The sequence below is a fragment of the Elephantulus edwardii genome, unplaced genomic scaffold, assembly GCF_000299155.1.
Source record: "Elephantulus edwardii isolate Elephantulus edwardi_28Jun2011 unplaced genomic scaffold, EleEdw1.0 scaffold00039, whole genome shotgun sequence".
NCBI classification, from domain to species: Eukaryota; Metazoa; Chordata; class Mammalia; order Macroscelidea; family Macroscelididae; genus Elephantulus; species Elephantulus edwardii.
Genome location: NW_006399789.1, coordinates 10634546 through 10649699, shown reverse-complemented (window position 1 = coordinate 10649699; position 15154 = coordinate 10634546). Strand labels below are relative to the sequence as shown.

Sequence of the window (15154 nt, the reverse complement as noted above, 5' to 3'; positions counted from 1 at the left end):
AGTACTGAACCTAGTAATGGAGTAACAAGAGCCAGGGGAGGGAAGGTTAGAATTGATAGAAAGAGGTACAGGAACATATGATAGGTATATTCTTACATAATAATGTCTTTGTGCCATTGCTGTTGGCACTTTCCCTTTTAGAGTTAGGAGATGAGAGGCTTGTCACCTTGCCTGTACATGAAGGATAAGGCCCATCTTTCCCCATAGGAGCAACTGGTGGATTTTAACTGCTTGCCGTCCTTTCAGTTGCAACCCTGATAGGCTATGGATTGTGCCACCAGGGCTTCCTTAGTATGTGATGAAAACTAAAACTCACTGCTGTCCAGTTGGTTCTGACTCATGTCAATCTTCATCAGGTTCCCGAGTCTGTAAATCTTCAGAGGAGGAGACAGTTCATTCTTCCACATAGCAGCCGGTGGATTAGAAATGCTGCCTGTTCAATTTGAAGTGCAATTGATAACAGAGAGCATTATGCTTTGTTCGCTGCAACAAGCATAAAACAGTCCCATTGGTGTCTTTTTGGAAGTTACGCTGTATTTGACATAATGGAGCTCTGATGACAAAGTTCATTATGAGTAGTACTGTTAGTTCAAAAGCCAAGTGCGTCTCCAGCAGTTCGAACCCACAAACAACTCCACAGGAGAAAGATGGGCAGCCTCCTCCCCTAGGAAATCTGATGGAGGAGCACTTTGAGTGGGAGCCAAATCTGCGTTTTTATTTTCTTTGAGCTAATAAACCTACAATGCGAAAAATTGTTGTGGTCCAACACCTCATGTCATCTAATCTGAGGGAGAATTGTCAGGAAGGAAAACTAGGAGGGAGCTGCATCATATTGTAGAACTACTTTCTTTGTGTGTATGCTACTTATCATCATTGTGAGACATTTAAAAGGAGCTCCGGTGGTAAAGTGCATTCTGTGCTGTGCTGCTAACAGGAAGGACAGTAGTTCAAATCCATCAACTGAGGCAGCGGTGAAATGTGAGGCAGTGTGCAGCTAAACAGAGAGATCTACAGCCTTGAGAGCCTGAATAAGGATCACCGAGGCTCACTAGGAGTCAGAATTGACTTAAGGGTGGTTGGTTTGATTTGGTACATTGGTGTAAAACCAATCATCTACTTTATTTGGAAGTGATCATTGATAATTTTGTTATTTCTATTAAATGTTTTCTCTTTTGTTTTCAAGAATATCTGAAAGTATCACAAGATACATTGAACAGGAGACTTTGAAAGGTGGTGCATGGGGGGGGGGAGGGAGGGGATAAAAACTAAATTCAGAAACTCAAATTTTATTTTAAAAGAGGTGGCTAATTTGTTCACTGAAATTTACTTCAAAATTCAGCTTTGAGTTTCCTGGCAACTGAGGCAAATGTGAGAGATTTTATCATGCTAACTGTTGTTATCTTTGGTAAAAGCAATTCTTTCATACGCAGCCAAATTACAAGAACAATTTATTATGTGTGTCCCTTTATTAACAACAAACAGAAAAAACAAACATGAAGCAAATGGTAGAAGAGACAAGGGTTTCAGAAGAGATGTCACTTAGAATAGTGTGTCAAATGATGGGATCTTATATATGCTCATGTTTCAATAAAATAAAAATGTAAAGATCTATGTGGGCTTTCATTACACTCTTTATTTTTCCTCACAAATCAAGAATTTATAATTACCTGTCCTTTTGCTTGTTTTGGCAAATTATTCATTTATGACTCACCGGGAAACGGAATCTACAGATTCAACTGTGAAAAGAAAAAAGCCCTCATAAAGCACTGAGTCAGTAGGACATTACTGTCATCCCTCAGTATCTGTAGGAGATCAGTTCCAGAAGCCTTTGCATACCCAAATCCTCAGATCCTCAAGTCCCTCATATAAATTGATGGTGGTGGTGTTAGGTGCTGTCAAGTTGACTATGACTCACAGCAATCCTAAAAGCACTATTAAAAATCTGCGCTGCTCTGACCTTTGGAAAAGAATGAAATGTACAATGCAAGAGATGTAAGGCTTCGGGCTAAGGCATTCTGAAATTATGCAACGTGAAATTATGCATTCTGAAATTCCATCTGATTGAGATTAGGTCTGAAAGTTTAATCTCAAATATCTGGTTTGATGGGTTCTGGTGTTAAAAAAAAAAGAAGGATTAGTAATGGCCTCACCAGCTTATTAATGACAATGCAGAGAAAATATGGATACTTTCACAGATATGATGCAAAAGGCAAAGTAATTAGATATGGCTGCTTTGAAAACATTTACAAACAAAGCTTGTACACAATGAGCACCACGTCCTAGTTATACTATGTAACGTTGAATCTCTGAGGTCAAGTGGATGAAAGAGAAACAATTACATTGATGTCTTTGGAGAAACTCATTTATAGATCATTATCATTTTGTTGCCGGCTCTTAATACTAGACATGCCTTGAGTCACTTAACATCTTAAACTTTATTAAATAGCATTTATGCATAATTATTTTCCCAATTGCCTTTCAAACATTTCCCGCCACTTCTACCACATTGCCATTACTCTCTCCCCCTTCAGAAATACATATTCCTATCTGTCCAACCTGTTTGTTCCCAGCTGGTGCAAAGACTTCACACACTGTTCTAAGGAGGCATAGTGAATTGTGGGCTGGCTGCTAACTCAGATGTTGGCAGGTGGGGTCAACCAACAGCTCCTTGGGAGAAAGATGCTACTACAAAGACTTACCCCATTGGAACACGAATGGGGGTTTGCAGTGGTAGAAATGACTCAACAACAGCAGATTATTCTCAGTTTAACAGGACAAAACATCCTGCCTTAGAGACTATGCTGTCCAGATTGTCTTATTCAGATAAAAACTTCAGAGGCATTCTCGGATGGCTTAAACAATGTCAATACAAAGGTTGAGAATTCAGATCCACCCAAATGCACTTCAGAAGAAAGACTTTCTTGTCTACTTCAGAAAACAGCCAAGCAGCCATTGGAATAACTCCACGGAGTACAGGTCTCCTTGGCTCCCCCTGGGATGGACTTGACTCAGAACTGACAACTGCTTTATCACTGGTCGGGACAGAAATAATTCCATATTCCAATGAAAATGGGAAATATTTTTCAGAAAGTTTTTCTTTTTCCACTTTTTATGCAAAAGATAGATTAGAAATTCAGTAACTTATCTTCATGAACCAACTGTCATAGGAACACTGTTCGTTACCCCTTAACTTCTTGAGCTTCTTAGTTCCATAGAATATATTTGTCAGCAAATCATTAATGCTCTTGTTAGGATTTTACTATTAATCACAGCACAAGTCTTCATCTTCACCTTGGCAAGGAGCCAACGTGTTCACACTCAGATCTTAGACAAGCTTGGAATTAAGGTGGTTGTTACGTGCTGGCAAGTTGGAATCGGCTCAGCTGACTCTCGAGCAGATTTTGAGAAGTTGTAAAAGGCACAGGAAAAGAGTGCTCATCTTCCCTTGCGGAGTCCCTGGTGGACCTGAACTTCCTGGCTATGGGTTGGTGGCACATCCCACTGGCAGTCTAGGTGTGTTTCCTCATCTAGTAGTGTTAGGAATGTTGTATATGTATTTAACTTTACACATTTTGGAAAAAAAATAACTATTTCTATTTAAAAATCTCTTTAAAAATGTTCCTTCACAATATTTGCCCTAATGAAGTATATTTAGCATGACTTAAATTATGGATAGTATTTCATATTGCTTGATCCAATAGTGATTAAAGTGGTGCAATGAGTTTAAATGCTTCACCACTTGGCCAAGTTTTTGGCAGTTCAAAACTCTCCAAGAGGTACCACAGAAGATAAGTGTAGCAATCTGTTATGGAGAGGGCTCAACCTAGAAAAATTCTGCGGATCACAGCCCTCTCAGACATACATAGATTTGCTCCAGTCAAAATGGATTCAATAGCAACTAATGCAACAGATCTATTTACCATACCTCATGCTTTCCCACCAGTAACTTCCAACCAGTTTGTGTGTTTGAGTGTGTGTGAGAGAGTGTGTGTGCATGTGTGTGCGTGCGCACTTTCCTGTGGCTTCTTTCACCTCTCTGTTTTACCTCTGCTGTACCTTGTTAAGCTTTTATAGAACATAAACTACGGGTAAGCGCAGAAAATTTTTCTCCTCTCCGGTGTGGCACCAACACTTCAGCACCTGTTGTTAAAAAAAAAAAAAGAACCTTCAAAGAAAGCTGCTATACTTTCTAGTCAAAATATTTCTCAAGTAGAGTATCTGAGTAAGAGCCTCACTATGATCTGGCTTTCTTGAAAACTGCTGGAACAATATGATATCTTTTTGATGTGAATGGTGTGTTGTCATCTTCAAGAGTCATTCCCAGCACAGTGAGATAAACCTGTAGATCCTGCCCCTGTTCTCATGAAAAACCATCTATGACTTAGTTTTATAAATGGAAAATGAATGTGGCGGTCAAATTCTTCAACTTCAGTAACTCCTAAGGTCATGGGGAAAAGAATAGACAACTCATTTTATTACACTTTGCTTTCTAGCACTTTGCAGACACTGCTATTTTAACAAACTGAAAGTTTTTGACAACCTGTGTTGAACAAGTCTATTTGCACCGTTTTGCCAATAACATTTCATACTCACTATGTGGGTAGCACTGGTGACCTAGTGACAAGAAGCTGCGCTGTAATCCCAAAGGCACATGGTTTGAATCCACCAGGTGTTTCAAGGGAAAATGATGGGTAATCCCTTTCCGTGCGATTAACTGCCTCTGAAAACCCAGCAGAGGGTCAGCTATGGGTTGATTCTGACTCAACAATAAATACACAACAACATGCACTATGTGTCCTTGTATCACATTTTGGTAATTCTTACAATATTTCAAGTATTTTCACAATGCAATCGCACACCCATTCCTTGTTGGAGAAGCATACTACAAGGGCTGTCAAAATGGGGAAAAGAAGTCAGTCTCAGGGGAAGTGCAACCAGTGTACCGTTCAGAGGCAAGAACAGTGAAACTCCATCTCATACATTTGGACATGTTGTCAGAAGGAACCCATCCTTGGAAAAAGACATCATGCTGAGAAAGACGGAGTGTCAGAGAAAGAAAGACCCTTAACAACATGGCTTAATACAGTGACTGAAACAATGAGCCAGAGCCTATCAGAGATTATGAAGTTGGCATTGAGTCAGTGGCACCTAAAAAACTACACTGCACATTTGATAGACTAAAGTATAGGCAAATATAACTTCTACGCGTATACTGGGGAGGTGATTTGTATGACTCGTTTTATTACAATATTTGTTCTGTTGCTGTGATCCTGAACCAAGTCAACAATGTCCCCAAGGCATACTTATCCTTGAAAGATATTAAGATTGTTTTTGGTAAAATACCTAGGTGGTTGTTGCTTTTAGGTGCCATCAAGTAGAGTACAAGTCATAGCAATACTCTGAACACCAGCTCTGAACCCTGTCCTATCCTGTCCCATCTTCACACTTCTGGACATTAAAGTCCACTGTGGCAATCACCCTGTCAATCTGTCTGGTACAGGTCTTCCTTTCCTTCACTGATCTTCCACTTTCTGAGCAACAAGTCCCTCTCCAAGGAATATCCCTTTCAAGCAACATGCCAAAAGTATGTGAAGAGAAGCCTCATCTTCCCTGGCTCCAAAGAGCACTACAACTGCTCCATCTCCAAGACATATTTGTTTGTTTTTTTGACAGGCAGTCCATGGGATGTTCAGTGCTCTTCTCCAAAATCACAGCTCAAAGGCATCAATTCTTCTTCTGTCATCTTTATTCATTGTTCAGTCCTCTGATGCAAAGCAAGTGATTGGAAAGACCATGGCCTGAATCAGATGCACCTTAGTCCTCAAACTTACATCATTACTCCTCAATAATTTGGAGAGGTCCTTCACTGCAGATTTTCCCAGACATCTCCTGGTTTCCTGACTATGGTACCAAGGATGTGAATTGTGGATATTCAAGTAAGACAAAGTTGTTGACAGTTTCAGTCTTTTTTCAATCTATCACAGTGCTGCTTATAGGTCTAGTGGTAAGAATCTTTGTTTTCTTGACATTCAGATGCAATCTATATTGAAGGCTGTATTCTTTGATCTTCTGCAACAAGTACTTCACGTCCTCCTCATTTTCAGCAAGCAAGGTGTGTCATCTGCATAACAGAGGTTATTGATGAGTCTCCCTCTGATCCTGAAGCCACTTTCTTCTACACAGAGTCTGGTTTAAACATAAGTTAGGAGAATATAAAACGTTGAAACCAGTGATTTATATGATGCAAATAAGAAGATTGGCAAAACAATACTCTGTCTTCTCTGGTCTGCTAAGAGAAAAGACTATAGGTGTTAAAATTGCAAATAAACTGAGATTCATGTTCCCAAAGTGCTTGCCAGCAGGTGAGAGTTAGTGACAATTTGCTTTTGAACAAGACAAGCTATTTGCTATTTACTTTCTTTACGCATGCATGCCCAAATATACAGGAAACGAAAATGTATTAGATTTCTAAATCATTAATGTTTCAAGAAAGGAGGAGAAAACTTGGAGACAAGTGAATAAAATGATTCATTCATTTTCACTTTCATTCAGCACATACAGTTTGGCAAAGAGGAGATGTCATGAACAAGGTCAGTCCTTGTTTGTCCTTGACCTTCTCACTGCATTGGAGCAATAGCCAATTAAACAATTCTGATGCTTAGTGCTTAGTGCTGTGTAACAGAGTGACAAGCTGGGCTAAGGCTAGGAGCACTCACAGGAAGGACTGAATAGGTCAGCTTTTAGTTATTTCTGAAGGACTCACTCAGGGGTTACCCTTGTGGATGTGAGGGGCACGGGGAGGACTTGAGGACAACTTGAACCCTTAAGTCCCTCTGCAGGAGAAAACTCAACCTCATTGCTGTTAAGTTCGAATAGACCCATAGCTGAGCTGCCAGACATTGTAAATGGCACAGAAGATTTCCCATCTTTCCCCCCTGGAGCTGCTGATAACTTCAAACCTCGAGAGAAGAGCCTCTTCTGGGTTAGCAGTGCAACTGAGAATCTGCTCCTATAAAGACCACAACCACGAAGGCCTCAAGGTCTGGCAGCTCTGCTCTTGGATAAGGTCACTGTGAGTCTGAATTAACCAGGCTACAAACAATAACAATTAAGGGCACGTAAGAGAAGCCACTGGAGTCCCCAGCAGGATTCCAGAAGGCATGATCCAATTGATCTCTACCAAGAGATGCATTTGCTATAAAGCATTCCTATCACCCTCAGGAAACACTTCAGACACTCAAACTCATTGCTGCCAAGGTGAAACCCACTGAAAGGCCTTCCCACCAGGGAGTTTCAGAGACTAAATCACAAAGAGGAGTGAGTCCATCCTCCTCCCAACTGCTGCTCTTGGATTTGAATCACTGGAGAGGGTCAGCCTTTGGGTTACCAGCGCGGCTCCCCACGGACGATGCCACCAAAGCTCATTTGGACAAAGTAATTTTCCAGAAGGAAAGTCAAACGCCCCCAAACCAAACCAAACCAAACCAAATCACACATTGCAAATAAAAACAAAAACAAACAAACAAAAAACAACAAACCAAAACAAATCAAACCCCAGAACATCTTCTGACTGGGTTCACAAGTACTTTTTCCAATCAGGATACACCAGTAAAGCTATTAGAGCAGAAGGCTTTAGTGACACAAATGTCAAGATTGCCTGAGTTTAAATTCCGACTACATCTTTTACCAGCTTTATGACCTTGAACATGTTGTTTATTCTCTGGACTCTCAGTTTCTTTGACATAAAATTGCCTAATGGGGTCATAATAAGGATTACATGGGTAAAGTGCTTGACCCTTAGTAGACACTCCGTAAATGTTTGTCTTTTGAGAAGACATCAAGGGTTTCAGGCAAGAAATTAACCTTTGTTACCATTCCAATTTTGATGCATTAGGCAGACATAATAGAACGATAAAGGCAGATATAATGCAAAAGGGATGCTGTTTATGGAATGGCCGTGGAGACGGGCCATTTCAGAGATGCTTAATTTCATGTCTCAGCTCTGCTAGAGTAAATATTACAGCCATCTGAAAGCCTTTTGCTTAGTTCCCCTCTGTGGCCAGGAAAAGAGAAAGGCAATCTTTTCTCATCACTTCTCTGAGCTCAGCTCCAGGGGAATAAGGTGGTTAAGGACGTGGGTGCTGCCAGGTATTTTGAACCAAACCTTGATTCGGCCACTAACTAGTTGTCTGTGGACAGTTTCTAAGTTTCTGCAAATCTCAGTTTCTTCATCCGATTGATTGAGCTAATAAGATCTACCTGAGACTTTTCATGTGTGACGTCTGGATATACTTAGGTTCAAAGCACTGTGCTTAGCAATATTTTTTGCTGCTGTCAGCCCTAACTAAAGACAACGTCATGCCCAACAGATGCAAATGTTGCCCGATCTTGAACCATCTCCATGGCTGGTTGCAGGCTGGACTGCAGCGATCCGAAAAGCTCTCATTGACTAATCTGTTTTGCTGGGGGGTTGTTTTGTTTTTTTCCCTAGAAGCAGAATGCCAGGCCTCTTTCCTACTTCATCTTAAGCTCTGCAGAAATCTGTTCTAGATCATAGCAAAACACAAAACATCACTGACAGTTGGGCGGTGCTGGAGAATGAGAGGCATTAGCTCATAATTGAATTCAAGTCCCTCATCTGAAACTTGAGCTTTCTACCACTGAACTACCAGTATCCCCATGCTTAACAATATTTACTGGTATAGGTAGTCTTCAACTTAGGATATTCCAAGATACAAGATTAATTGTATTTATTACAGTCTTATTTTAATGTTCTGTACTTCTTATAATAGTTATATGTACAATATGCAATATTACAGTAACTAACTTGGTAATATTATTTTCAGACATTCACTTATAGATGTTGGATGTTATTCACTTACAGGTGTTGGATGTTATCATTTAATGTTCAAAATATTGTCACGTATCAGGCTAAGAAATCTAAGAGAAACAACAACAAAAAAAGAGGTTTGTGACACATCCATGCAGAACCCCTCATAGATTGGGAAGTACCTGCAGAAATGATAATATTATAAAAACTATTATTATCAAAGAACCAAGACAAGAAATTGTTCAAAGGCACGCAATCATGAAATATTGAGTAAAGACAAAAGTGTCTAGTTAGAGTTAATAGACACAAGACAGTGAACTCAGGGAAGACAAAGGAGTGTAATTGTTTTCCTCTATTCTATTTGTTGAAACAAAGAAAGAATGAGGCATGAAGCACAGGACCAGCCTGACAGCATGATACACAGGGAAGCCAGAAGTGAAAAGTCCAGTCTGAGATCTGGTTTCTACCATTCTGCTTTGAGAGGTGATAGTCAACCTTGAGCACCTAATTTCCTTATTTTTAATACACAGAGGTAGAAGGACAGGCTTTCTAAAGTTCATTCAAATAAATTATTTCTATGTCTTGATACACTTTGAAATTTTACAAAAGGCCATATCACTGTGGCTTTGAAAGGCTTGTCACACCCCAGATTATTTCCGAAAAGGATTAACAAATGAAAGACATCATTTGTTCACATTTTCAGAATCATTATGTAAAAGTCAGGGTCATGAGCAAATCTTTAAATACATGAATATGGATTAAATTCATCAGGACTGATAACTTTTAAAATTCAGGGATTTTGAGAATAAGAACATCTTTCCTTTCATCTTAAATGAATTTCTCGAAACTAAGAATAAAACCTAATCTATGAGTATCTGATGCTAATTTGTCATTAACAAAGAGAATGAAGGAAAAGTCTTATCCAGTTTAATTTTACAAATCACAGCTAAATGAAATAAAGCTAGATTGGCTGACCGTTTAAAATAAGTGGATGGAAAGCACAAACCCAAGGGATTCTGTGACCCAGCACCAAGCCTGTAAGTCATCCTCGGATTGTTCTTGGCGTCTTCTGCACCGCTGCTGCTGTCCTGTCACAATCACAACTAAGGAGCTTTAAGAAGCTGGGTATAAAAAAGCAGCTGTCCATCACTCACCCTTCTGAAAGAGTAAGCTGAGGCCTGACTGCTTTTACAGGTTTTACAGATTGAAAACCTCTAAAAAAGTTTTCTTTGGAAGAAAAGAAAAGGATTCTGCAATGGAAAAACAGAAAGCTATGTTTTTGTTTCTTTTTTATTTTTTTTTAACCAACAAAAGAAAAGCCAGCAGAAACTTTGGGTAAAAAACACCCCCCCCCCCAAAAAAAATAAAAACCCTCATTGCTGTTTTGTAGACTCCATATATGCTGCAAAGTAGAATTCAGAATTCAGTTCCATAGAGTTCATGAATTGATGACTAGAAACAAACCTTTAGGTCTCTCTTTTTTAGAGGAGTCTCTAGATGGGGTTTGAACATCCAACCCTTCAGATACCTACTGAATGCTTAACTGCTTGGACCACCCAGAGAGTCCTTTGCTTTAAACAAGGTTTAAATTCTAGCACAGCTGCTTTTTAGCTTTTTTACCTTGGGCAGGTTGTTTGATCTCTCTAAGCTTCTCTTTCCAGTTCTGATCATTTTTCATACTTCATCGACGGCACATAACAACAACAACATCTGGTTATTGTCAGGATTTTGTGAAAAACAAAAATGAACAAAAAAATCCCCCAAAATAACCCCAACAACAACAACAACAAAAAAAAAAACAAACCCCAAAACCAAAATGAAAATACTCTGCACATAATGCCTACACCATAGCACCCATTCAAAAATTTGCAGCTAGGAAAAGAACTTCATCTCAAAAGAACTTCATCTCACATATTTTAAGCATGTTGTTAGGAGGGTCTTGTCCTTGGAAAAGGACATGATGCTTGGAAAGGTGAAGGGTCCAAGAAGGAGGGAAAGATCCTTGGTGAAATGATACAGTGACTGTAACAATTGCTAAAACATTGAAGAGATGGTGAGGAGGGCACAAAATCCATTGTTCAGAGGTGCCATGTCTTGAAGGCACCTACCAACAAGAGCACTACACTTGTTCTCGGAGTGTGAAGTATGCTGCTGTGGTTAAGAGGTCGTTTGCTAACTGAGAGAGACTGGTGGTTTGAACACATCAGCTACTCTGTTAAAGAAAGGTGTGGGAGAAACACATGAGAGTTTGCTTCAGTAAAGCCTTGGAGGGGCGGGGGAAAAAATTATAGCCTTGACATCTTGTGGGACAGTTTCTTCTCTCCAAAAGAGCTACTATGAGCTGCCATCAATTGGAGAGCAGCTTTTCTGTTTGTCTTTGTTTCTGGCTTACTCACCTAAGTGAATGGATGGTAGCCAGTTCCCAAGGGTAGGTCACTGTGTTTGCTTTTGCTACCTTCTCCCATCCTCTGTCCAATGCATCAGAAGCACACTATCTAAGCGTCCTGTAACCAAAATCTAGGTCCAAACCTCAGTTGCGTTAGTGGGCCCTAAAATTCCCTACACTCTAATTTTGCTATTGTTTTTTTCTGCACCCCCCCCCACCCCCAGATCTATTCATGGTCGATGTAGGCATCAAACAAAGGTCCACTTTATAAGACTGTGTAGCTATGTTAAAAAGAAAATATGCAGAAATGTGTGGCATTTCAACAATAGAATACAGGGAAATCCCCCCAAGAATAAACAAACCCCCAAAGTGCTCTTAGCTGATGATAAAGACATCCTTCTATATGATATATATGTAAATTAGTATAACAGGTCTAGGAAATAGAAGTGCCCACATTACAACAATTGTTGTGTCTATGGAAGAAAGGAAGATTGGCAAGGGGGCGAATTATATATACAACTTGAAATTGTTATAATGTAGCCCTTGAGTGGTGCAAACGGTTAAGGGCTCTGCTACTAACATAAGGTGGTTGTGGGTGTTACCGTTGTTAGGTGCCATCAGGTCCAGTATGGTGCTATGAACAACAGATCTAAACAGATCTGAACCCCATTCTGTCCTGTGCCGTCCTCACAATCTCTGACACACTAGAGCCTACTGCAGCAGTCACTGTGTCAATCCACCTGGTTGAATGTGAGCCAAGGTGACCCATGATAGACAATTCTAAGTCACCTAGAGGCACCGCAGAAGAAAGTCCTGAAGTTCTGCTTCCCAAAGGTCATAGGTTTGAAAACCCTGTCAGTTCTATTCTGCACATACGGGGTCATCACGCCATGGAGTCTACAGTTGGTTTACTTTGGCTTATTGTGTTAATGTTTTATAATTTATTTACATACTGTTGTAAAACTAAAACACAAGCACTCACAAGCAAGATCAAAAGCAAACGGAGGGAACAAACAGAAGTGAACTTTTAGAATGGAGAACTTGTGCAATCTATCCCAAGCAGACAAGAGTCCAGGAATGTATCCCTCAGGCTGTCAATGGCTTGAAATAAACATATGTTCGGCTTGTACTGTTGTCCTCCTGGGGCTGAGTAGGGAGTAGGATGGGAGGGGGGAAGGTTCTGATTTTATCTCCAGCAACTGATACAACCAAATTAGAAGCCAGATGGAATCAACTGCCAGTTATCTGGGTATAAACTTCTTTCTCTCTGTAAATATTCAAATAAGGGATCAGTGCTGTCCTGAAGGAAGGGCAGCCAGAGTTGCATTTAGATGCAAAGATTGTGAGATTCTTGTCTTCTACGCTTTAGGAATGTTGTCAGGAAGGGTCAGTCCTTTTGAAAAAGACATCAGGCTTGGAAGGCTGGAGGAGCAGCAAAGGAGCCAGATAAACGCAGTGGCTGCAACGCAGGGTTTAAGGACAGCAGAGATGGGAAGGGCACAGGTCAGGCAAGGTTTCCTTCAGTTGTGCATAGAGTCACTCGGAGTCAGAGGCAACTCAGCAGCACCTAAGACCAATCACAGCAACAACTCTGGCTGTTCTTACTTGCTGACCATCTGCAGAGGCACCAGCTGAAGGCTATTCGTAAATTATACTTTTAAGCAGAAGGAAACCAGATGGTTAATTAGTATTCCTATTAGTACATTTCCATAGCAAAGAGAATAAGAAAGAACTCAAAAGATACCTACTTGAGAGCTATTCAGTTGACTAAGGATGCCTGCTACTACTATATATAAAGAAAGAAAAACAGATGGAGGGCTTAAGCATTGCTTACCCTAGTTTTCATAAAGAGCCCTTCCCTGGGAGGGAGGTGGGGAATATTTGGGAATATATGTGGCGCTCACAGAGTTGTTTGAACTTGTTTTCATTAGCTTGGAATCTGCGTCAGTGAGAGCTGATGTGTGGCACTCTCTTCTCAAGCAGTGTGAACGTGGGTTGGTGTTTTTGAGGATTGAGGCTTTATATATTTGGGCCCCTGGGCTTCAGCGATCATTTCCCCTACCTGATGAGAACTCAGTCCCAGGCTGTTAGGAGCCTTGGCTGATCCTCTGTCTGGGTTTGCTAGTCTTGGGGGGAGGCTGTGTTTCCAGCCCTGCCTTCCAGCATGCCCAACTGGTGTAGGGAGTTAGTCCGGCACAGCTGTGATTCATTGTGTTCTCTTGGTGGCTCAAGCAAGGGCTGCATTTCAGGCTCTGCAGAGAGAGGTCTTGAATGAAGGAACAGAAGAATGAATGGAGAGAACCATTTTAATAGAACTCTGCGTGGCATCAAATAGGATGGGGGCAGAGTTGGCTGGGGAAGCTTCCCTTGTTTGAGAAACACTCTCCCGAAGAGTTGTCCGGCCCTTAGCAATCATTCATTTCTTTCCTCCCACTTACGTATATACACTTGCAGATTTACACAGACCACCAGTGTGTTGCCATTACAATGAACTGCATTTGTTGTGAAAGGAAGAAACAAAAATTCCCCCCACCCCCCATTAACAACCAGCGTAACATTATTCATACTGTGGAGGAGCAAGGAGTTTAAGAAATCAATGTATACAGTGGCATAACCCTGAATTATCATTCAAATGCAGATCACCCACTGCCCACTCTCTTATTCTGGAAAGCAAAGCAGTCACTTCTTAACCAAGCAAAATCGAGGGAACTTGAAATACAGCATTTAAAACGCGGGATCCCATCATCTCTATAAAAGGTCATTCCAGTCCTCTGCTACTCATACTACAGATAGAGGAGCAGCTAATTACTGGCTGGGTTTTGGAAACCAGTATCTGCTGCTTCTGACGAAGGAAGATAAATGCGGCATTGGAACCCGAGTGAATGAAAGACATGGACAGAGTTGAAGCCTTCCAGGAGTGAGGGAGGGAGCCAGAGCCACGGAGGTAGTCTCTGACTAAATTACCAGCCTGAATTGTACTCAGTCCAATTCGCTTTTCAACTGCCTTGCAATCTTGGCGGCTGATTGAGAAACCCTCTTTCCCAAATAGATTAACTTGCTTTAAGGCGCAGCAGCACCCCCCCCCCCGCCCCATGCAAGAACTCTTCTGTCCCCCCATTCCTGCCCAGATTGCAGCCAGGCAGGTATATCTCTCAGCTGGCCCACTGGCTGCAGTTGGGAGCATGCTTTAATGAGAGGTTTCACCACGAAGCCTGAGGCTGACCTCAGGCAAGCAGTCACAAGCATTTCAAGAGAAGAGCAGAAAACAAAAGAAGCAAACAAAACCAGTCCTTACCCGCTTCTTAAAAAATTGGAAGGCTGAACATTTCTTGACTGGGAATCCATTCATGTCTTTGTTTACCATTTTCCACAGTAGAGAGTTCACAGTTATAGATCCAGGGTGGCACCCGCTTGCTTAGTGCATCTGTTTCCCGGGTTCCTCCTGGAGACAGTTAATGAAGACCGAACAGGGTGAAGAATCCAGCCAGGCGAGGCTCTTCACCCGCACATTCTGCAGCACCAGCTACTGCAGCAAGCTCTCCCCACTTTCACTGGTCCCCGGCTGTGGGTTTGCTCATGCCATCGTTGCTCTGAGACATTTGCATCACTGCTACAGGATCCCGGGCCGGCCGGATGCAGCGAAGCTCCGGGGAGATGCTCCTGCGGCGACCGCGCGGGAGGGAGGCGTCTCCCCTCCCCGCGCCCCAGCTACCTGGCTGCTCTGCGGGTGCGGCAAGCCGGTCTCCCAGCTCCAGGTGATGCGCTCCTAGAGGCTGGGCTGCTCCAGAGGAGAGCTGTTTTTGATTGTGCAAGTTCCAGTGGGAGCTGTAGTTAAGCAGCTGAGAGAAGGAGTGAGAAAGAGCAGAAGCTGGAGGGAGGGAGAGCGAGCTGTGCCAGAAAACAGGAGAGAGAAAGAGAGGCTGGAGGAAGCAGGGCTT

At 41.6% G+C, this 15154-nt stretch overlaps 1 protein-coding gene across 1 annotated transcript in view; it reads right to left on the bottom strand.

The window, feature by feature from the left end:
* SGK1 (serum/glucocorticoid regulated kinase 1) overlaps positions 1–14580 on the bottom strand; it is a 204735-nt gene extending 190155 nt beyond the window's left edge. Inside the window, exon 1 of the mRNA XM_006884968.1 lies at positions 14512–14580. Coding sequence (XP_006885030.1) covers positions 14512–14580 — 69 coding nt within the window. The remainder of the gene's footprint in view (positions 1–14511) is intronic.
* Between the last annotated feature and the right edge of the window lie 574 nt (positions 14581–15154).